We start from the raw sequence: 25,382 nt of genomic DNA on the forward strand, positions 1-25,382 counted from the left end.
ATTGAGATACAAGGTTGGTTAAGGTGGGGTTTTGCCAAAGCACATCATTTCGTATGTTGGTTCATCCCAAATGAACCTGGAAAGAATTTTTCAAGCCCAAAATGAATCCATTTCAGTTTGACAAGTACATTTTCTTCTTTCTTTCTTTTGTTTTCTCTCAAAATGGATTCAGTGCTAAAGTCATGAAACTGACAATAAAAAGTTTTAACCGATGCTAATTTAGCCTTTCACCCTTCACACATTCCTGTCATGCCCTTCACGATGAATAAATGATTTTATTCTTGAACATGGGTTGAATGACCCTTGGGCCTTTCAACCAAATCCAATGCACTAAAGTTTGCATATCCAAGATTGAGAAAAGGAATATCTGTATTAAACAATAAAGAATGAGATCTACTTAACTTCTACCCTCTGGGTACATACCCTTTCCATCTTTGAAAGAGCAATTAGTTAAAGGAATAAACATTATCAAGGCCATATTCTTGGGAACATAGTCCGACAGCTTCACCTTTATCATATAATCAAAATGAGCTTTTGTCTCTACTATGGTTATAAGGGAGCAATAGCATTCCTTAATTCCCCCCATAGGGCTTTGACGTTATTAGGTCAATAGTGAACAATGAATATTTATCATATCATTTGATTTTGACTAATTAATATTTATTTAGCATTTTTATACGGTGGTTTTGTTGAAGGCATAATGTTATGTGGTAATCTGAACTTAATGCCTGCTTTTAGCCTACAAATTCATATGTTTCAGTGCAGATAATCCCAATCTCCAAAAACATTTGGACAACCTGTATGTAAAACCTGCAAATCTGAATGAACCAGCTAATTAGATAAAAACAAATGGATGTCCAAATGGCTAATGAGAAAAGATATGTGTATTGAACATCAGATGTGAAACTGAAATGATTTGGTACCAACTTAATCAAAATTGAGACCATGTTTTTTCCATGTTAAACATTGAATATTGACGGCCACATTCCGACATATTCAAGTGAACAATTTGTTGTTACATATTTAGATCATATCAAGTAGACATCTCACCTCTTTTCAATGACTTGTTCAACCTATTTAGATCATGAAATTCAAGACTAAGACTAAAATTTCAAAAAAAATGACGTCATTTTCCTTCCCAATTAATAACTCGATCTTTGGAGACATCTTCAAAACGTTCAGATGGATATCTTATTTTCACAAAATAATTTCCTTTCATAAAACAAAATCACTAGACATCTTTGAAGATATTCATGTAGAAATTTGTTTGATTAAAATTGTGAAGACATGTCCAACATATTTAGATCATGAAATACAAGAACGAGGCAAAAACTTCATATTGAAAGCAATAAACATAAAAAGTGGAATGATTTCTGGATCTAAATGATGACAAGGCATACCTTTTCTGATAGTTGTCTTCAGGAAGCAATGTCCAAGCACCCAAGCTGCAACATTGATTAAAATTTTACGGAACATGAAAATAGCAATAGCAACATCAAGGGATTCCAATCAAGCAATAAACTACCAGCTAGTAGACAATCAAGAAAACCCCAAAAAATGATCTAACAAGTGAAAATTTGAACATTTACGAAGACAATGACAAACACGATATGATGATTGTCTACCAGTAAACCAATTTAAATGGTATGATATGCATATACTGATCTAAATGATATATGCCAAAAAATAGACAAACTCTATTGCTGGATTGCCAACCTGTGAATTTGCATGAGGGGTAGCTTGAAGATATGGGTTATCTCAAATGAACCCAAGCAAACCGAAAAGAACTTACTAGATAAAAGTTAATTTCACATTAAAACACCAAAACTACTTATTAGCCTAAAACATTTGAAACACTACAAAACATTCCCTTCTTTCAGAGCTGTTATTCTCGTTTGTCATTGGAAAAAGAGAGCTGAGAACTGATCACTGAAGGTTCCTGGTGCAAGGGCACCCACTGGAGGCAAAGGTGAGGATAAGATCATTAGGACCTTAAGTTGAATCAAGGAATTTATTAAAGTCATATGTTTGTTTTTGTTTGGTCTGTGAGCAATAAGTCCTAATTTGTATGATATTTCCATGTTGGCATGTCTATAAGCCAATTTGGGCAAATGACCAAGAGAGGACATTAAATGTTAAATTTAGTTGTTTTAGGTGTTTTGAGTCCTTAGGAAGGTCTAAATCTTGATGGAAGACCAAATAGTCTATTGAACTCCAAAAATGTTGTCATTGACAATTTTTCATGTCAAATTTGCAAAAATGCAACTTGTCAACTTTTTGACAAAATGTGCAAAGTTGGAAGTCCAACAGTCATGTTGAGTGTAACTGACGGAATTCAAGTAGAATGGTGTTTAGAAGGTGTAAGAAGTTGAATGGAGTCAGAGAAGGGTCATTGAGCATTGAAATCATGTAAGGAGAATGTTGGAGCAATGATTTTTTATTGTTTTCCTGCAAAATCGCTGTAACAGAGCTACCATACATGCATGTATGGATAGGGACAAGTCTGAAATCTGTTGAATAAGGTAGAGTGTTTCATTAGCTTTCATTTGCATCAAGTTTGAAGTCCTAAAGTGTTAGGCTTCATAAGACAATCAATTAGTGTGCCGAAGGGTATAGTTATGCACTTGTAGCTAGGATTTTTAAAAGAAATGGTCATAGTTTGAATTGTCATCATTGGTTTTTAACACCCTGGGAAAATTTCAAACTTACCCAATGTACTTCGACATTTTGAAAGCATTTTATGAGAATCAACAGGCAAATGGTAGAAAATTGATGCCCTAGGTGGACATCTCTATGTATCCACCTTATGTTCAGAGTTCGAGAAGTCCATAACTCGTAATGTGTATTGAACTGGAAGCCCAAACTTGGGGTTTAGATGTTATTTGGTGTCCCTAATATGATACAAGTGTTGTTTTGGCTAAGACTTACCTCTATATAGGAATTGCTTCATAAATCTGACCTAATTAGGCCTATAAGGTCTCAGCAAGTTAGTAGCAATTTGGCACGTGTGTTGACTGTCAGAGTTTGGTTCTTTGGGATTAGATAAAGGTCCAAGTTGCTTGAGTTGTTCTGATGGACTTAACACCTTTTCCAAGTTTATAGAATCTCATGAGGTTTGGGGTGTGTTTTGGAGTTGCAGAGGCAAGAAGCATATTTGAGACACCTAGCCACCTAAGGGTAAGTTGATGTCTTGGAGGTAACTCGTGTCTAAATCAGAACCAGTTGTGAATCCTGATAAACTATTGAGAGATTGGGAGATGAGCTTGTTTAAAAGCAGGTCCACTGATGTATTGAGTCTTTTGTTGAATCCCCTTGAATTGAATTGATCCCTTAAGGAGAGTACCAAATGATATCTCTGCAGCAGTTACATTATTATTCATATGCATGTGCAAGAGCCCATTCACTACCAAGGAGATCAAAAAATAACATTTTTGGAAAAGAGTTGAGCTTTTTTTCTTTACAACATTTTGTTTTACAAACAAACTATCTTGTTTTGTTTTCAACTTCTAAGTTTATTTTCATTATTCTATGAATGTAACAATATGCTTAGAAACTAAATAAGTTAGCTTTGCATGTGTGTTTGTCCATTTTATATATATAATCTTCATTTATTTTGAGTGAGATGTTTATTGAACTTGTTAACAAAGGAACTTCAACGGCAGCTATATCTTTCTCCACAAACTGATCTTTGCTAGTTCCAACTGGAAAGAGCTAGAGTCAAGTATTCAAGCTCATATAGTCCAATGAAAACCCATTTGTATGGCATTCCTATACAAGAAATCGATACCAGCATTGAAAAGAGTAGTGTATTTGTTGGAAACAAAGCTAATGTGAATGGTTAGATGTCATTTATGGCAACAATATTATCAGTTAGGGTCGCTAATGCTAAGGACAAAGTTTTGGTATGTTGTGATGAAGAAATTGTCTAAGTATACTGACGAAAAACTGTCAGCAATCACACAGTTTAAGTCAGCGAGCTTCAGTGGAAGCAGATATATGGCCACAATTTTAAAATATGGTAGAACGGGGAGTATGCATGATATATTCACGTTTGCTAATGTTAATATATCAGTTGGAGTGATTTTTGGGCGAGTTACATGAAGTCAGTCTATTATCGCAGATCCAGAATATATGGTGAAGAAAGGATAATTAGACTAACGAATTGAATTGTCTTGACAATTCAAGAACTTAGAAATGTAGGGACGACATCCGAGATGTTTACCCTCACTTAGCAAATTGTGTTAACAAGTTTTGGAAATATGTGACACATTTTGTTATTCAGGTCGATTGGACAGAGTTAACGAATAAGGTATATAAGGAGAATTTTGATATGTGAAGATATACATGACTATGTTATGATATGATTATGTTACACAAGCTTTGATTATGATGGTGTATATATTATTTGATGGTCAGAGAAGATCAGAGATTATATGAGCAAGATCAGATGCGAGGACCATACAAGGACTAATCAGATATTGAAGATATCAGTGCAGTCAATATTGGTGTAGTATCTTTATCACTTGTATTGGTTGTATAGATTGTATAGTATTGTAAGAGCAGTGAGCGCCTTTTGTAATATCTGCATTTAGACTAATGGAATTCTAAATGTAAAATTTCTCTTTCGAAAAAACAACTTTATCTCCCTTCAGAAATCTAGTGTCTTCATCTTCTTTTTCTCAAAGCCACTTGTTATGCCCTTTTCCTTGTTCAAAAATTCAACCTCAACATTTATCTTCATCAAGTACATTTTTGTCATATGTGCAAATGAACAGGTTTCTTTTGCACTTAAATATCAAATATTGGTAAAAATCACATTTAATTATTTTTCCAAATAAATTAGAAGATTTCAATTTCGGTCCACTTTTGCTGCTTTTTCAATTTTTAAAGTTTATTAAATCATAATTTAATTAATTTTCAATTTAAATCCAAAATTTCCTTTAATCTGCATCTTTCAATTTTAACCTCAACTTGAACTTCTTGAGTTTTATCATCACAATCTGAGTTTCGAATTCCATCATCACAACTGAAATTATTTCATTTGGCACTTGAGCCAAATTAAATCTTATCTTGTAATTTAAATAAATCATGTCATTCCATCCTCTTATCATTAAATTACCACCCTCTTATCTTGCACGTGTATCAATGTCAAACTACCAACATGTTAGATTTTCAATATGTAGTGATAATCTAATAGAAAATATGTAGAGTGAGTTTTGAACTCGTTGACACAATGACATTTGACATTTGTGTATTTAAACTTCAAAATCAATGTTTAAAATCACCAGTGTTCTTGTATCCAAAGCTCTCCATCATGGTAATTTCTAGAAATTATTCAATTGGTCTGCAATTTTTGGAAATTAGTCATACCAATATCAATACTAGTCTTTGGTGACACCATGTACCCATCTCTCCTGGTTACCTTTAAGTATACTAACTAGGTGTTTTCAGTCCAAAACTTGTTGCATTTTAGGCACCAAATAATTTACACATTTTTAGTGGGAGTGGCAACAAAGTTGCTTCTAATGCTTTCAAATGCTCCTCCTAATGTCAAGGATGATAATGTTTTTGAAGACCCCTATGACATTGAAACTTGATAGTCAAACTTGACATTATTAATTTAACACAAAAAATGAAATTTGAAGAACTAGAAATTTATAGTTTTTATCATTTAGGTTTGAAAGGGCATTCAAATTCATCACAGTTTTGTTTATTGTATGATGTTTAATTTTTTAAACATGTATTGATATTAAAATGAGACTTTATGGGGTTATGTCCACCAAATTGACAATGCCAAACCTAAACTAGCAACTTAGATGACACCTAATGTACAATTAAGAAAATGCTAAATATACTCAATAAAACATTGTGTGTTCATATAGTTTATATTAAAGACAATGCATGGACCTACCAATCTTCAAGCCATCGATGATTTACAAGCTTTAGTCCCATTTGTTTAGCAAGCTTGTATTTATCACCTACAAAATGAAGAAAAACAAGTGTATATTGATGCAAAGCAAAGAGAAAGGTAAACTTAAAGGCAAAATAAGTTGGTGTCGCTAAAGAGTAGAGAAGGGGATGAAAATGCCAAATAATGTTCATTGAATAAGTGACATGAACTTTGTTTGCTAATTACCAAATAGAAGACAATTTAAATAAATATCACCTTCAAACTTGTAACATATAAGATGTGTTACTTCTTTTGCAATCAATGGCTTTGTAAATCGTGCTCCCATCATTTCCACCATTCGCTGCACAATCAAACATACACATAATACAACACAATTCATTAAATAGTACTTAAAACTTATAATACCATGTTCAAAAACACATCATACATAAAGTAAATTTTAACTAATAAGTACCCAAAATTGTTGAAAATATAAACCTATGACTACCTAAAATAGATTGAGACTTGAGGACAATTCACCCATGCTTTTTAGTACAACTAGGTTATAAAGGTTACAAACAAAGGAGATATACAGTAGTACACATGTCTCAAATGTTTTCAATTTTTAAAAAAGATTTAATCAAGTTCTTGAATAAGATATTATGGGCTCCAAAACGTAGGTTCCAATTTAGGAATGTTATAACATATATGACACACAAGAGAATTGTAAAATGGAGATACACATGTTGACCAAGAACATTCACCACATAACATATTCTTATTTCCATAAAGCATTTTTTAAAGGTTTGACTAAGACAAATTGGAGCATCCAAGCTGTGTAAATAATATTTTACCACAACAGTAAAAAAAACATTCTACCTAAAATAAGAACTCTTTTTGAGATTTGGCTGTTGAAATTTGACTAGGGAGTTTCAATGCTTGAAGGGAGCTTTTGTGGATTCATATATTTCTCTCATTATTGGGTGCCAACAATGGAGCTTTGCATAGCATTTTTTTCAATAATGCAATGTTGCCAATGTTACTCCAAATCTAAGAGTGTGTGTCATCTCTTGTGAAGGTTCCTTGCTAAAAAATTATTGTAATTGATATCATTGCTTATCAATACAATGGTTTGGATTTTACAAGATATAAACTTATTGTATTGTTTCTCTTTTGTAGATTATTTTAAATCTTCTTTCATGTTCATCTCTATTAAAAGACTAATGAAGGAAGGAAAATTGTGTGTTGGCTTCCTTTTAATAATCTCCCAAAAGTGCAAGTTGGTTCATTCAATGTACTAACCTCACATTGCTCCAATAGAGCAAGGTTTATTCCTAGGTAGATGACCCTAGTACTATAGATGTATCTTGTACTTGTTCATTTGAATTTTGATTACTAACTTGGTTTGAAAGAGCTATAGTCAACTATTGGTCATCTACAAGACAACAACTTTTTTGGGAGGGATAATGTAGGCCTTTTTTGGAAGACGACAATATTGTGTAGAATCTTAAATGTAGGAAAGTCTCTTTTCAGTTAGATAGGATAGATAAGCAGTTGCTCTGATTTTCCAATGTTAGTCCAAAATCCTTTTGTTATGCAACACCAAGTAGTCAAGTTTATGACTGTGTAATTTTTAGTTGTATTTTGATGAGTTGAATATGAATAGCATGATGCTCTTTCTATCTAGTATTTGAGTTCTCAATAGTTTCTTCATTCACTTATCCAAGGGAACCCACTTGGTGAGCGAATGCTTTCTTTTGGTAGGAATTAGTTTCCAACTTTGTTTAAAAGTTAGAATTATATTGTTCCTACAACCACGCGTAACAAAATTGGTGGTTGTAGAGTAGATTCATTTATGTATTGCGGTACTTCAATTGAATAATTGCTCTCATCTCAAGTTTAGCATCATAGTTTACACATTTCATTCTTGTAGCTTAGTGATGACACTTAAAAAGGGTTTAAAGCATTAACTTTGCAAACATCATTTAAAGTTTACATCCCTGGTTGATATAGCAAATGAGTCCAGTAGGTCATTGGTTTCCCCTTGAGGATGCCCAAATCCACAAGTTATGAAGCTTAGTTTCCAAGTATATTGGCCAAGCATTATTGGCGCCATTCTCGAGGATGGTGTCAATTTAAACCTTTCCTATGGGTCATTTTTCGAAGTTCTTACCAAAGTTAGTTGTTAGTAGTTTCAAATGAGGTAAGCTTACTATTCGTTTGTTTGCATGCATAGAAGAATAGATCATTTTCGGAGGTTCCTTCCAAATGATTCCCCTAAGGTAGAAGAAGATATTGAACTTGAGCCAGAAAATCCCCCATCTAAAGAAGAGCCACTATTTGAGGATTCATTTGCAAAAGACCAACTGATTGAAGAACCACCATTTGAGAATCCATTTGCTGATGCCCCAGAAGATTTCTCTTTACGTCCATCCTCAAAAGGATCCTTGAATTCGAACAACCTTTTTGCTGAACCATATTATCATGGTAACCCTTTAGCTATTGTCATATACCACCCATGACAAGCAATACCACTTCCACCACCAAGGATGGCTCAGCCTACTTTTCCCTTTCCTATACCTGACCAACAAGATAACAATAACCTGAAGAATATTCCTTCTTGTACACTCGCTATGTTTTATGAACTTATCACTGAAGTCCCTGAGACCTGAGTTTGACATCCTCTGTAGGAGCTATGACTACACACCTGATGCCCACAAGATAAAGTTGTTTCCATCTACTCTAAAAGAGGCAGCCTTAAGATGGTTTATGGGGTTGGGTGCAAATGTTGTAGTTGACTGGGATGCAATGAAGAATTTGTTTCTTACAAAGTACAAGGAGTATTGCAAAGGTTATGATCTGAAGATGACATTTTTAAGATGACACAGAAAGAGGATGAGACATTACAAGACTATGTCTCTAGGTTCATGTTCAACCTCCAAAGGAACACTCAACATTTGTTGAATAAAGAATCACAAAAACATCTTTTCCTTAAAGGTGTTAATGATGAAAGTATTGAAGCATTGGACCTCATGGCAGGAGGCAAAATCACTCAAAGGAGTTGGAACGATATTAAGACAATATGCCTGAATTATTCAAGGGCAACCATGAAGAAAGGGAGAGGAATTCATTCTAATCCTCTAAAGATTAACAGTTCTGGAGTATCAAAGGTGGAGCTTTCCAATCTTTTATCAGACTTGAAGCATGATATTATCAATAATGTTGCTACTCAATTGGATACCATGCAAGCTAGGAGAAAACATGAAGAAGCCGAAGCTATGTCGGCTGAGTTTTTCTTTCACTGTTGGGAGAAGAAGGGAAAATGCAAGTGTAAAATGGTTACTATTATGGAGACTCAACCTCACACTATGTCTACTAAGTTCAAAGCAATTAATGATAATGGTGAAGTGTTGTACGTTGCTCAATGTAGACCATGGGCTCTGAGACAAGGTATGCCTCAGGACCCTCTCTAAAATTCTCATAATTTTAATAATCAATGGCAAAATTCCAATTTCCAGAATACTACTCCACCAAATCCAAAGATTGGAATAATTCTTGACCTAAGCAACCTCAATCCCCTTGAAATAACCAACCATGGCATCAACCTCCACCGAACCAATAGAAACAACAGAATTGGCAGGCTCCCCCTAATCACTGGAAGGCACAACAGCAAAATTGCAAACAACAATCTAACCAATGGCAAGCCCCACAAGGTAATTGCCAACAGACACCACAATGGCACGCTAACCAACAATTTGGTGCCCTACAACAACTCTAGCAGCAAGCCTTACTGCCTCCTCCTCCTACAACAAATTCTAATCCACCTAAGTAAACTCAATTGCCTGCTCAAGCTAAGCCAAATCCTAATAACATGCAAGATCAAAAGCAAGTGTGTTCCTCTAATGATAATCAGCTGCAAACTTATTCCATAAATGATATGCACTTGACTTCTGGAACCACTCTTCTCGCTCCTAAAGGGCTTGTAATAAATGAAGTTAACACTAAAGATACACCTATTGAGAAGGAAATTATTCCCACTCCACAACCAGCTCCTATAGCCAAGAATCCACCATTATTGCATAGACTTATTCAGCGCTTTGTTCCTATTGAGAACCCTGTTGTTGGAGAATTTCTCAATCAGTTGTAGCAAATGACTGTGAAGATACCTTTGTTAGATGCCCTCAAGGAAATCCCAGCATATACAAAAGCCATCAAGGAAGCCCGCATAAAGCAACCTGGTATAAAAAGGAAAGACCCACAGATTGTTCCTGTCGTGGGTCAGTTGTTTGATCTCATGCCAAAAAAGTCCACAATTCCTAAATATTTTGACCCTGGATGTCCAGTTGTCACAATTTATATCAATGGAGTTCAAGTCCAGAATGTCTTGATAGATCTAGGAGCATCCATCAATGTAATGACCAAAAAAGTATCAATGTGCTTAAAGATCATTGGAATAAGATACTTCAACTTACTGATAGCTCTACTATCAAGCCTGATGGTATGATTGAGGATGTTTGTCACTTTGGATTCCTAGGAATATCCAGTAGATTTTGTCATCTTATCATCCAAAGCCATCTTGAAAGGTTACCTATTATTCTAGGAAGGCCTAGGTTAGCCACTGTAGATGCCTGCATAACCTACCGTTTTGGAAAGATGACCATTTCTAATGGTTCAAACATTAAAAATTGGCCTTATACTCCCCTGCTAAACCACTTTTGCAAGAGGATCAAGTTGTGTGGCTTGATTTAGAAGATAATGAACCCAAAACCAATTCATTGAGACAGTTGATGCTGATTGATAGAAACCCATTTATGATCTCCCAGGAAGAAAATATCTTTACATCCATCCTATCTAACGAGCATGCTAAAGGTTCTCCTCTGTGTGGTGACTAGAATTGCCCACTAGAAACAATACTTCCTCCTAAAAATGCAACTCATTTTCTTGCAGCAAACAGCTACCTTCATGCCTTACTACCCAATGAGATTCAATCATCTAATTTTTCTAAGGTAGCCATGTTAGAAAAGGTGTCTAAAGTTAAAGTGAGTCCTAATAAAGAGCTAAATGTCAATTAAAACCTTTCCCCTGCCAACCTAGACAGTATACTTCGGTTGCTACAGGATAACTAGCAAGCATTTATTTGGCACTACACAAACATGAAGGGGCTTGACCCAAAGCTTTGTACTCACAGAATTTATGATAGATTCCACTCATACCTCCTCTCAAAGCATTTGACAATCCTTCAACTCAGCTCTAATATAGTAGCATCAAGGCTCGCAATAATATCATTCCATGTGTTACAAATGAAGGAAATAACTTTCCTTTATACCAATTATAGATAAGCAATTAGGTTGGCACGTTAAGACTTTCCCAATGCACAATTAAGTACATAGGACCACACTCAAGCATACACACCTCCTTAACCAAATATACAACATTACATAAAGTAATCCACACACAAAGATCCATAACTAACCCTTGCCAATAAAGATCAACACACTACATCATGCTTTCAGTTGCCAAGGAAACATATCGCATATTACACTTTAACAACCATTCCAACATTAACCAAATGAATCACAAATTCGAATATATACGCACAACAGATTCTTTTATCGTCTTTTATCTAGCAAACATTAACCCTGAATGAAAACCTATAAGGCAGCCACAAAGGAGAGTAAATCCAAAACTAAGAGATATTGTGAAGACTGAGTTACAAAAGTTGTTGAGTGATGGGTTTATCTATTCCATTTCTGACAACTAGCGGGTTTCACCTTTGGTTATAGTGCCTAAAAAAGGAGGAAGATGGAGGGTATGTGTGGACTATAGAGAACTCAACGCAACCACTAATAAAGACCACTTTCCTTTGACCTTTGTTGATCAAGTTCTTGATAATTTGGCTGGTAGGAACTATTTTTCTTCTTAGATGGATTCAGCGGATATAACCAGATTCAAATAGCACTAGAAGACCAAGATAAGATAACACTTACCTGTCCTTGGGGCACATTTGCCTCTTTCCTACTGCCTTTTGGACTATGTAATGCACCTGCTACTTTCCATCGAGCTGTGATAAGTTTCTTTTTCTGAAATATATGTTCATTGCATGTAGATTTATATGGATGATTTCACTATATATGGGTCTGATTTTGAAGAAGATAAATCTAATCTCAAAAAGGTCCTAAAACAATGTCAAGACCACCCAATGAGATTCAATCATCTAATTTTTCTGAGGTAGCCATGCTAGAAAAGGTGTCTAAAGTTGAAGGGAGTCCAAGTAAAGAGCTAAATGTCAGTTACAACCTTTCCCCTGCCAGCCTAGACAGTTTACTTCGGTTGCTACAGGATAACTAGCAAGCATTTGATTGGCACTACACAAACATTAAGGGGCTTGACCCAAAGCTCTGTACTCACAAAATTTATATTAACCCTGCATGTAAACCTATAAGTCAGCCACAAAGAAGAGTAAATCCATAATTAAGAGATATTGTGAAGACTGAGTTACAAAAAGTGTTGAGTGATGGGTTTATCTATTCCATTTCTAACAGCTAGTGGGTTTCACCTTTGGTTATAGTGCCTAAAAAAGGAGGAAGGTGGAGGGTATGTGTGGACTATAGAGAACTCAATGCAACCACTAAGAAAGACCACTTTCCTTTGCCCTTTGTTCATCAAGTTCTTGACAATTTGGCTAGTAGGAAGTATTTTTCTTCTTAGATGGATTCAACAAATATAACCAGATTCAAATAGCACTAGAAGACCAAGATAAGACAACACTTACCTATCCTTGGGGCACATTTGCCTATTTCGTACTGTCATTTGGACTATGTAACGCACCTGCTACTTTCCACTGGGCTGTGATAAGTTTCTTTTTCTGAAATATATGTTGATTACACAGAGATTTATATGGATGATTTCACTGTATATGGGTCTAATTTTGAAGAAGCTAAATCTAATCTCAAAAGGGTCCTAAAATGATGTCAAAATCACAACCTCTCTTTGAACAGTGAGAAGTGGTACATGATGATGGAAGGAGTAATTTTAGGCCACCATATTTCATCTTATGGCATCCAAGTTGACCCCAAAAAGATAGAAGTAATAAGGACTTCGCCCACTGCAAAAAAAAAGATGTCAGAAGCTTTCTTGAACATGCTGGTTATTATAGAAGGGTTATAAAGGAAATATCAGCCCCATTATATAATTTGTTGAAGAAAGACTTTGAATTTTCGTGCAATTCGGAGTGTGACAAGTCATTCCAACAATTGAAAGAAGTCTTGACCAAAGCACTTGTGTTGCGAGGCCCTAATTGGAGCCTTCCATTTCATATTGATACAAATGCTTCAGACTATGCCATAGGTGTTGTACTAGGACAAAAAGAAGGAATAGTTGAGCATGCTATATATTACATCAGCAAGAATTTGCAAAACTACATTGTCATGAAAAAAGAATTGCTTGTTGTTATCTACACACTTAATAAGTTCAGACACTACATCACAGGTTATGAGATTTTTGTGCATATTGATCATGCAGCCATAAAGAACCTGATGAACAAGCCTACCATTTCCAAAAGACTAGCCCGTTGGTTGCTACTCATGCAAGAGTTTGACATCAAGGCAATAGACAAACCAAGAGCTAATGTGGTGGAAGACTTCCTTTCAAGACTACAAGTGCCTAATGATCCTACAGCCATTAATGACAGTTTTCTAGATGAGCACATGTTTTCTTTGATAGTTCACAATCCATGGTACCCTGACATTGCTAACTACCTTGCTTCAGGAAGAACACCAGCACATTTCTCCCCAAAAGAATGAAGGTTACTGATAGAGAAAAGCTTTAATTTATTTTGGACTGTTGGATGTATGTTATATACAGGACCTAATCAAGTGATGCACAAGGGAAGATGAGAAATATGATATCCTGTGTGCATGTTATGATGAACCATGTGGAGGACGTTTTGCAATGAAGAGAACAACTTTTAAGATTCTGACAATTGGGTACTGTTGGCCAACTCTTCACAAAGATGACGCAAGATACACAAAGAAATGTGACAGATGCCAAATAATGGGTAGACCTACTAAATCTGATGAAATGTCCTTGCAAACACAAGTAATTGTTACACCTTTTGACAAATAGGGAGTTGACTTTGTTGGACCAATACAATCTCCATCCAAAGGTAAGTCCTACATTTTAGTCTGTATTGATTATGTCACTAAATGGATAGAAGCAAAACCTATGAAACATGCTAGGGACAATAATGTTGCTAAATTTATGTGTGACACTATTTTTACAAGGTATGGTGTCCCTAAGGAATTACTGATAATCAAGGTGCCCAATTCACCTCAAATCTCATCACTATACTCATGAATGAATACACCATTAGACATGGTAACTTGTCCCCTTACCAACCCCAAGCTAATGGACACACTGAGATAAGCAATAGGAAGATTAAGGCAATTCTGAAAAAGACAGTAGAAATCCATAAGAGAGATTGGGCATCTCGTCTACAAGAAGCACTATGGGCCTATAGGACAACATGGAAGACCACAACAGTCTTCACTCCATTTGAGCTAGTCTATAGCAAGGCAGTTGTCATGCCGATGGAGTTTGAACACAAAACACTCAAGACAGCATTGGAACTAAATATTGATCTCAATAAGGCACAAAGGGAAAGGGTTCTACAGCTTAATGGACTCAATGAATATAGAAAGTCTACCTTGCAAACACTAAAATTATTCAAAGGCAATGTAAGAAGTGGCATGACAAATTTATCAAAGACGAGTAGTTTGTTATTGGCGACTTGGCACTATTATACGATTCATGCTATCAACACAATCCTAGCAAATTTCAAACCAGATGGTTAGGACCAATATATGATAATGGTTAGGACCATCGATCTTGTACAGTTCAAACTTTTGGTCAACGATCATTACCTCAAGCTCTACAAAAAACCACAGAGTCGAGAAGAGTTCCTACAGCAATTCGAATTCCAAGGAAATTCCACTGCTCCTGCAACAACAAAATCTGAGTCTTCCACTCAGATTCACTCATCTCTTTGAATCTATCTCAAAGCTCCATAATAAAAGCTTTCACTTGTGGAAGCCTTCTTTTCCATAATAATTTATCATCTCACCTTTTGGCTTTCAACCTGTTGGTTCCCAAAACCGCAGATTGGATATCCAAGAGCTTGCCACTTCTCCGATAGGACTTCTCAATCAATTTTGGCCAACAAACGGGAATACTTCTCAATTCCCCTGCACTTCAGGCTCTGTTCCACCCAGCTGGGTAAACCTTCGCCTCAAACGCTAGTTCTCTGGTTCAAAGCTTTTCTATAACGAATTTAGACTTCTAGATTTCTTTGGCTGACAAGGTCCTCGAACTCAATTAAAATGAAAACTGGATGCTGGATAATGGTTGAATGTTTTGTATAATTGAATAATAATAAATTTGATGCTTATAGAAGGAATATATAGATTTTCTAACTTCAATAACAAAAAGACCAGTGCCTCTGCTCATCCGGGCAAAGAGTCAACTTCGGTGCATTTTTCGCATACAACTTTATAATGTTTTACGCACTTATACCACCAATAAATAAATAATCAAGATGTGACAGATCAAATATTTATACACTCGTAAATTAGTCCAAATTGAATTTTAACTCCTCTTGTAGGGAGACAAATTGGATAGAGATACGGAAATGATTTAATATTTCACAATATCTACGATGATCAAATTTAAAATGCTAAATGATCGTGTCCACTTATCCAATATTTAAATTGTATACAGAATTCCATAAAATAATCACAAAGGATGATTCGCCTACAATTTAAATCTCCATGCCATTTAAATAATAAACAAAGGAAATTTTATTTTATTATTAAAATAAAATAAATGAATTTATATTACAAAGTCATAATGAGCCCCTTATTCCGCCATACAAAATAATATAAATAAAATGCTTTCTCGTAAGAGAATATGAAATGTTCGGATATATCTTACTCCCTTTTACTTTTTGAATCATCTCTCCTATTATATATCTCTATATTAGAAAGATGTGACTTTTCAAATGAAAAGTCATATATCTTTGTATAATGAATAAAATGTTTTTAATTTTAATCTCACCTTTCCACTTTCTTAATTTATACGATGTGGCAAAGCTATTATTATTAATTAATTCATTTACCGGCAATCACTTTATAAGATTTCTTTGTGGCTTCTGCTTTGTCCTTGGTGTGAAATCCTAATAAAAACTCTTGGCAACACCCATATTTGACGTGGATGGTTTGGCATGGTTATTTTTTGCCGTAAATTCTTGCCCCTCCTGATCACATGTTAACACTCAATCAAGTGCATCGAAACCATTATTGACCATGGATGAAGTCAAGCCTTTTCCTATCATCACCCACCATACTATTTACAAATGTTAGAGTTTCCATGTTTCCTCCTGACATTTTAACTTTCCTTCTATAGATATTGCACATGGGATTTGTAATAAACATTTTGAATGGCATCTTATATTCGTTCAAAACTTCCATTACTACATCGTTTAGCGCTAATCTTTTGAACTCATCTTACAAAGAACGACTAAGATTTTACTAAGGAAATAAGAACAAAACCAATAGTGAGTGTTCGCAACAACTTTAACTCTCTGCCTCTCTGCATATACTGACATCATTGCAAGGTTTTATTACTGAAGGCGAACAACATATGCTATACATTGCTTATCTTTTGTGTGTGATGTGTTGATTTTAGCCAATGATAGGATGTCTAAAGTGAAGATGAAGATTGGTGACAGAAGTTTCCTTGCTGCTTTGACCTGTGCATCTCCAGCAATAATGACATCGAGACCATCTTTCTAATTTTACTCATAACAATAGCATGTCTAATTTGTAAATCCCTTGCCATTACCAAATATGAACTTATCTCCATACATTGAGTGGGTGAAGGTTGTTCTTCAAGCCACTCCCGACCATGTTACTAAATATCATCTTTGACCAAGCATATGAGTTGTTCGATATTACAATGGCTCCATTTGAAAAGTCTACAGTGGCTTCTGTTCATGACTTTTATTGGTTTGAAGCATATTGATAGTGGGTAAGATCTAAAGATTTTCCCTTTGCCATGGTCCTTGGAGCTCTAAAATTTGCCAAAATTTAGAGTCCCATCACAACCTATTCACCTCACCCTTCCCAACCTCAACGATGTATAATGACAATGCAATCAGTCCACCACGCTAGCCAGGTAAGTACAATTTTCTCGTACATATATTCAATCATTTAATTTATAGATTTGCATTTTTATGTACTTAACTATCTAGCTCGTACACATGGCATGGTGGGACCTAATAGCCCATATTTTCACTAAGCTTAAATTTCAAAATTTTATGGTGAAAATATTATTAAAAGGAGTGTTTTTTAAGTCGCAGAACAATTAGAAGTTGAACAACCACAACCACCTAAGGTCGAGCAACCTAAATAAGGTAAATTTGGCACCCCATAGCAAGAACAATGTGAGCAGCCATAGCAAGGGGAAATTGAAAATCAAGAAAGGACAATTGTTTTGAGGACTGGAACACCAACTCGTGAAGCAGAATCCAATCAGCCAAGGGTTTTTGTAGCGCTAGGTTGGATTGATGCAAAGAGGCAAGATTTCATGCCTCCACCTAATTTATTTACTCCCTTAACAACTAGACTTAGTTTGTATCACCATTTGCTATTAAAGAAGGCTAATTGGAGGGAGGAAAAGTTAAGATTGGAAAGAACTATTCATAATCAGCAACAAGAATTAAGGAATAAGGATGATGAGATTATAGTGTTGAAAGATAAGATCACTCAAATTGCATCCATGATAGCTGATTTGCTTCAATGTCAACCACTAGCTCAGGTAAATGCCCTTTTCCTTTGGGAGCAAATGTTGAATTTCCAACTGACTAGATTAGTTCAAGGACTTAATCCCTCTAAACACACTTCACAAATTTTATCATGCCTTCATACACTCCCTACCTATGATTAAGAACCTCTTTTGTGAGCTCTATTTACACAACCTAGCAGTCTCAATGATAGGGAATGGAACCCCTTGATGTATGTAGGAGATACTCAGCTTAGAGCCCTTATGTCTTGGATACAAAATGAACTGAGTAAGAAAGAACAAGCAATACCTTATAGGGCAAAAGAGATGACCATGCCCCTACTCTTATGGCCTGAGGCTAACGATTCTAGGACCTACTACATGGATTGGTTAAAGGTAGTTGATACTGAATCAAGAAATAAAAGAATCAATCCTTTGAGGGAAGCTGCTTATACAGAATTTGAACAACTAGCTACTAGGGAACTATTGGAAGTTAGGAGGTCTATCATGCAAAGGTGGATAAGACTTCCTCATGATTTAAAGGTAAAAGAACCTCACTCACCACAAAACCTCATCATGGCAACAAGGGCTCCCAAGTATATCAGTTTGGGCCAAGAAAGAAAAAGTTTCTAGTTTCCTCTAAAATTTCAGCCACCTTAGCTCATTCGTCCATTGCTTGGTGTGAATGAGGACCCTGATGAATATGACAAAGTTGTAGAGGAAAGAATTTGGAAGAACCACAAGGAGAATAAAGGGTAATATTGGAATTCTAATGGAGGAGGATCTAGTGAGAGTATCTTTGCTGACTTCCGCATTAAAACCCAAGTGAAAAATTATATGCTTGTTGGAGGACCAGCAATGTCTTAAGTTGGGGGGAATTGATGGAACTATTTTATAGCATCTATTTTGATAAGTTTCATAGCCATTTTTATAGTTTTCTATGTTCATACTCAAAGACTTTTAAGATGTGATGATTGTATAAACATGTGGATTTGTGACCTTCTATGTTTTTCAGATAGTTTATGGTTTATGGACATGGTATTATAAGCTAGAACTTTTGGATGATTAGTGGAATTAGAAATATGCATGCTAAATGAATATGTTGTTCTCTTCCTATAGCTTAATGGGGTATGTTCCTGTAGCCGTGTGTTACAAGCAAAGATTAGTTAGTTAGTGCATTAAATGCTTTTCTATGGATTAATGTTTTGAAAGTATGTTTTGAAGTTGGACAGTGTGCTAACCCTTCGCAAGAATGAGACAACTCTACCTGAAGAGCAATATCAAGCAACTGACGGCACATCCTTTCGAGAATTACAACAAATGGCTAAAGAGGAACAAGTTAACTGTCAATGCCCCCACCTAAATCCAGAAGCATGATAAGCTATATGCTAGGAAGACTTGTTCCATGATTAATGATTCCCTACATTTGTTGTAATTCATTGAAAGATTTGGTTGAACCCACATTGTGGAGAATCTTAAACGTAGGAAAGTTTGTTTTCAGTTGGATAGGATAAATAAGTAGTTGCTCTAATTTTCCAAAGTTAGTCGAAAATCCTTTTGTTATGCAACAAGAAGTAGTCAAGTTTATGACTCTATAATTTTCAGTTGTATTTTGATGAGTTGAATATGAATAACACGATGGTCTTTCTATCTAGTATTTGTGTTTTGAATAGTTTCTTCATTTGCATATCCAACGAGGCCCACTTGGTGAGCAAATGCTTCCTTTTGGTAGGAATTAGTTTCCAGCTTTGTTTAGATGTTAGTATCCTACTATTCCTACAACCACGAGTAACAAAATAAGAGGTCGCTCCTACAGCATAGGCAATACAATAGATTCATTTCTATATTATGGTACTTTCAATAGAATAACAGCTCTCATTTCAAGTTCTTAAATCATAGTTTACACATTTCATTCCAGTAGCTTGGTGATGATGCTTAAAAGGGGTTTACAGTATATACTTTGCAGACATCATTTCAAGTTTATGTCCCTAGTTGATATAGTAAATGAGTCCAGTAAGTCATTGGTGTCACTTAGGGATGCTCAAATCCACAAGTTTTAAAGCTTATTTTCCAAGTTGATATATTGGCCAAGCACATATCTCTTTATTGTTCCAACTTGGCTTCCAACTTTTGTACTTTTGTCTCAAAGATGACTCGTTCTCCTTTTGTCCTAGTTGTTTCCCATGTCACCTTTTGGAGCTCTACAAAAGCAGACCTAAATGTTTCCTTCATTTTTGAGAGGATAGTCATCATGGTTAATTATCCTCTAGACACCTGTATGATATGTGAGGTTCTCCATCACTGAATTTGATCTTTTGTAACCTTGTTGGGCCACGCATGTTCAGTAAAGACCCTTCAAAACAACCAGTGAAATCCTTCATGAATTTGAGGCTTTATTCTATTACTAAAACTACCAATATCATATCTGCTTCCTTTACCTATTTAATCAACTTGTGGGTGGCATAGGTCATCTCTGCGTACACTCCCAAAAGGGTTATATTCCTTGTACTTGTTGTAGCTCCACCCGCTCCTACATGTTGACCCTCAACCTCCATTCCTATCAATTCTATTAGGTGATCCATATCCTCCTATTCTCCTATTAAAGTTGAGAAGGGTGGTGGTATATGTTCCACTCCCATCTGAGATTTGGCCAACAAAGTGTCTACCTCGTTCTTTGCATCCATCCCAGTGTCATGCTCTTTCTCAATTTCTAGAGACATGATCTCTCAAGGGACTGACGGTACAGGAGTGTGAATGGGTGGATTTGCTAAGGTTGGGGGTAGTGTTGTGGGAGTAACTACAAGCGCAACAAATTGTGTTATATCCACCTCCTGTGAAGTGGTGACTAGTATAGTGTGGGCCACCTTCTTGGTAGTTCTATTATCCACCACATTTGCATAAGGAATTTGCTATATAAGGACCATTGTACTAGTAAGTATTGAGAGCTAAGATGGTGTAAATTCATTCTTGTTTGCAGCTAATCTAGAAGGGATGGCATAATACCAGCCTTTTTCTAAATCCTTGCGATTGCCCCAACCATTATGCTAGTTATGTTAGTCATGCCAAGTGGACCAACTACTCCAACTGTACTCCCCATGCCAATTGTGTCAACTTTACCCATACCGCCAATTGTGTAGACTAATATGTTGCCCTCTATACTACTTCTTGTGCGATTGGTGTTCGTACGGCTAGCATCCATATGTGTGCCCTTTGTACAGCTAAGAGTCGTATTGCTACTCTAGGTGCCCTTGTTCTATCAATTGCCTCTATTGGATTCTCTGTTATGGTAAGGCCCCTTCCACAACAAGTACCCACTCAATGTCTTTTGATGTTTCTTCCATGGTATCTCTCTTATTGTGGTTGGGTGTTGAGCGAAACCCCTCCCTTCCTTTCGAGTTCGATTCTAAACTTGAAGATTTGTCCATATTCTTTTCTTCATCTTCATTATAACTTCCTTCTTCCTCTATGCTATGTGCGATGGCTGACATGTCTTGCCTTATCCTTTTCTTTCATCACTTTATATTCCGTTAAGTAATGGCATCTAAGCGCAACCAGTAAGACATGGCCAATTTGCAAGGTTCTACCCGATGGGCTAGAATGAATGCTTCCCAATGTTGTGGTGCTACCTATGTGCACAGTTCATCCAAAACAAGAGTTATGGCATGCTGCAACATATAAAATGTTTTATGCTTCAATTGTAGGAACTCTTTTATTTTATCTAATAAGAATTGCACCCAATTATAAACACTACCACAATTCAAACCATTTACTTGCGGATGCATGGAGATACCAATGTCTAATGTTTGGCTACCTCCCATGAGCTTGCTTTTCACCAAGTCCACTATGCACCTCCATTTCATATTGACAATAAAGTAATCTTCACACACCTGTTATTACTCTTGCTCCATATGCTTTCTCATTGCTTCTTCATTAAGTCTTGTCTACATATAAGCTCCAACAACTATTTCTTGTCACTTATGCTCATCTTGGAGGAAGCTTTTGTCACCTAGCACCCTCTGTTTGGTACTACAAACACCTTGGTGAAATCCTTTGGTGAAAACAATAGTACTACATTCTATTGCAAGTACTAAATGGTAGATTTTTGTCTGCTTATCATACTCGCACGTCATGGTTCTTAAAACTGGTTCAAATTCCTTTAGATCAAGAATTGGCGTGAAGATTGTCTTATCTACCTCGGCTTTACACAATGCTACCTTCAATGGGTGATTTTCGTCTCATGAGACTTCTTACCAATTCTCAGATTTTGTGCCAAAGACTCCCTTGAATGTAATAGTATTGATTATGACCACTTGTACCTAGCCTTTATTGTTCTTTTGCTTGGTTGAGGTTGTCATTCTATCTTTTGTTGTTCTCTTGCCCTCTCATGCTTTTTTATACCCAACCTTGAAGGTACCCTTGCTACGGTTGCCTTTCACCATTTTATAAATCTCTCCTACAATTGCCGTCCACCAATTTTTTGTTGTGGTACATAGTAGTGCCACGGGATCGTATTTTTTTCCGTGTATTGATGTTATGAATGTTGTACAGTCGTACAACCTTCCCTGGTTATGTATGGCTTGGTTGGACATCTGCACTCTTTGTGGGTTGTACAAGTATGCCCATACATGTGTAGAGCTATCTGTATGGATGGGAATACAACGTATGTGTTGCACGATGTGTACAAAGGTAGAAGTGCCAAGTATGAAGCCAATCGTACAACATACAAAGGTAGTCGTATGTTGGGTTCATGTGTGTTGTCTTGCCTCCTTTCTCTCTTTTCCTATAGACCATTTTGCTTCCTCTTTTCTCTCCTTCCTTGTACATTGTTTGATTTGTATGGCTGGCCTAGCATACACTTCCTCTGTACGACCTTTCTACAATTATGTCAACTTGTTTAGACTTTGCCTTCTTGCACTCTCCCCTTATTGGTATGGGCTGCTATGTATTGTGTTTTTTGATGGGATTGTCATGAACTTATGTTTCCTCCTCTCTTTTACTTATGTTTTTTCTATCTCTCTCCCTTTTATTTTTCTTAAGAAAACTTCCATTATTCTCTTCTTTATTTTCTAATTTTTCCACCTACTTTTCTTAAGAAAATTTTTGGCAAAGTCACCATACCTTTAAATTCCCTTGGCTCTTGTACTCCTTGTTGCTCCCTCATTTTGTCATTAGTTGACAACCATTCTTTTCTCTTTTAAATTTATTATGGAATCTTTCCTCAGTGGTTGACTAGTCCTCCATCTCCCTTATTTCTAACTCTTGCCTCAGATGCATACTACCTTATACAAATCCCTAAGTGGTGCAGGAGCACTAGGGTTTGCCTCAAAACCCAACGCAATTTTAGCTTGTAATGTCCCTAGCCATGTCATGATGCAATAAAGACCTTAGAAGGGTCTAGTGAGTGTGTTTGTATAGGTTTGATTGTCAATGTGTGAAGCAATGTGACTTTGGGCACAAAGTTGTTACTAGTTGGCCAAAAGTTGCCAAGTTGATCAAATAGGGCCTAATGAGCAAAATGGCTCCAAAGTGCTTAGAATAGATGGAATTGGTGTTGGATATGTTTTAGGGATGATTTTGAGGCACTCTGTCAAGGTTGGAGTCAAGTTTGTATGAAGAGAAGAAAAGTTGCTCATATTGGCAAAAAGTTGTTATGACAAGTTTTGGTATAGTAGTTACATCTTGTTGAAAATCAATTGCCTATGAAACCAAATGACAAGAGCATAGAGGAAGAACCTATTTAAGCCTCCACAAACTTATTGGAAAAGGTTGGTTGAAGTTTTGATACAAAATCATTAGGCAAAAAGTGTGCATTTTTTGACATAACTTTCACAGTCTAACTTGTAATTAGAACTCGCCTTTTATGGATTGAAACTTCAATCTTTTTACTGTGATTAGTTAAAGTAGATAGTTTTCTTGCTTTCAGTGTGTTGGTGTGAGTTTGTGTGCAATTTTGATAGGTTAGTTTAAAATTATTTTGCTTCTTGCAAGTCTAGTAGCCTCTGCAGAGTAACTTAGAAATAAAAGGGTCTAGCTTGAATCCTCACCATGGGAATTTCACAACCTTTTTGAGGACAAATAATGGACTCTATAAGCATTAAAATCCTTTTTGTTGGAGGCAAAATGGTGCAATTTTCTATTTTTAAGGGTTTGTGTTGGGTGAGTCTGGCAATACCCAACTAGGTGCAAGATTGTATCAGTGAATTAAACATGCAGGAGTGGATTAGCATGTGTGATCCAAAGGTACAGAGAAGTTGTTTGAAGACTAAAGAGGCCTTGGAAGGAGTGACAAGAGTTGTTGAATCCATTTGAGCAAGATTTGCCTTTGTAACAATGAAAATAGTGTAAACCCTTAGTAAATTGGTTCACTTTAAGAATAGACTTATACAAACAAATTGGGATCCCTGAACCCTAAGAATCCTAGAGTGCCTCCAAAAGGGCATCTAGATCAGTGGCTTGTTTTCGGGCTCCTTTGGAAAGCTTAAGAGTTATTTACCGAAAACCTAATTCAAAGACCTAATTAGGCCTAATAGGGCTATAAGGCCTAAAACAAGTAAACTAGGACTTCGATAAGAAACCTAAGTCAAGAACTTGCAATATGGGGTCAAGTGGAGTTGAGATGGATACAATAGAAGCCAAAATTCCTACAAAGTGCTTGAAGTAGCCATGGTGGTTGGTGAGGTGAACTTGTTGTAGTGAGTTCAAAGAGAGAGTTTGAAGCTTACCTTGATAAAGAGGGCTCTTGTGAGTAGAAGAGAAGAGTTCGTTCTCCAAGGAGTAGGGGTTAAGAAGAAAGAGCCCTAGGAGGTCTAAGAAGATGCCTAGTGTAGAGCCTAGTTGACTAAAGGATAGAAGCCTCCCTATCAGACTGGTATTAGAGCATAACAAGATTTGGGCCAGGACAAGTACATGTCAAAGTTGGAATTAGTAAGAGAAACAAGTATGGTGATGGCACTTGTTTTTACATTATATGGTCAAATATTCGAGACCAAAGATCTTATCTACCAAGGGAGTGGATCACATGCCCTTAAAACTCCCATATGCATACCTCTCTTTGTATTTTTGGTACCATCCTGCCTCCTCCCCTTTCACTGTTGGAGATTCTGCGAGATTAAGGATGACTTGCCATAATGGATTGGATTTCCTCTTTTAGGGTGCTTCTTCCCCTTCTTATAGTTCTCAATCATCTCATTCACATATCAATCTCCTTCACAAATGAATAGATCATCAGCCTTTATTGCTGCTTTCAGTAGTGGTCCCAACGTTGTGCCATATTCCTACAAGTACATTTCCTCTTGTGTGTCTTCCCCAAGTCCATCCTCCTTTGGTGGTTGTTGCTTTGCTTGTTCCTTCTTTGCTTCTTTGTCAATGTTATATGCCACAAATCCTTCTCTTTTCCCCTTGTAGGATGCTCTTAATTTCCAATAGTTGTGAATCCTTACCCAGAAAGCAAGAGGGCCAAATAGAACATAGGTAAGGTGTTTGGGGACTCTTGATATTGTTATGCCTTCCACATGTTTCCTTACTAATCGTTCTTTGGGGCCATCACTAGATTTTTGCAGTCTTCATCTAGCATATAGGGTTCCTAACTAATAACTATATTTTCTTTTATGGCTCCTTGGTGACTAATTATCCAATCACCCTTGGTGACATACCCAAC

At 36.2% G+C, this 25,382-nt stretch overlaps 1 protein-coding gene across 1 annotated transcript in view; it reads right to left on the minus strand.

The window, feature by feature from the left end:
• LOC149571003 (BRCT domain-containing protein At4g02110-like) overlaps positions 1 to 25,382 on the minus strand; it is a 79,567-nt gene that overhangs the window by 38,971 nt on the left and 15,214 nt on the right. The window contains exons 5-7 of the mRNA XM_089812561.1: positions 6,167 to 6,251; positions 5,912 to 5,978; positions 1,401 to 1,445 (exon numbers count right to left, since the gene is read on the minus strand). Of these exons, the coding sequence (XP_089668687.1) occupies positions 1,401 to 1,445; positions 5,912 to 5,978; positions 6,167 to 6,251 (197 nt within the window). The remainder of the gene's footprint in view (positions 1 to 1,400; positions 1,446 to 5,911; positions 5,979 to 6,166; positions 6,252 to 25,382) is intronic.

Source organism: Cupressus sempervirens, chromosome 2 (genome assembly GCF_028749045.1).
Source record: "Cupressus sempervirens isolate cs-2001-9-10 chromosome 2, ASM2874904v1, whole genome shotgun sequence".
In the NCBI taxonomy this organism is placed as follows: Eukaryota; Viridiplantae; Streptophyta; class Pinopsida; order Cupressales; family Cupressaceae; genus Cupressus; species Cupressus sempervirens.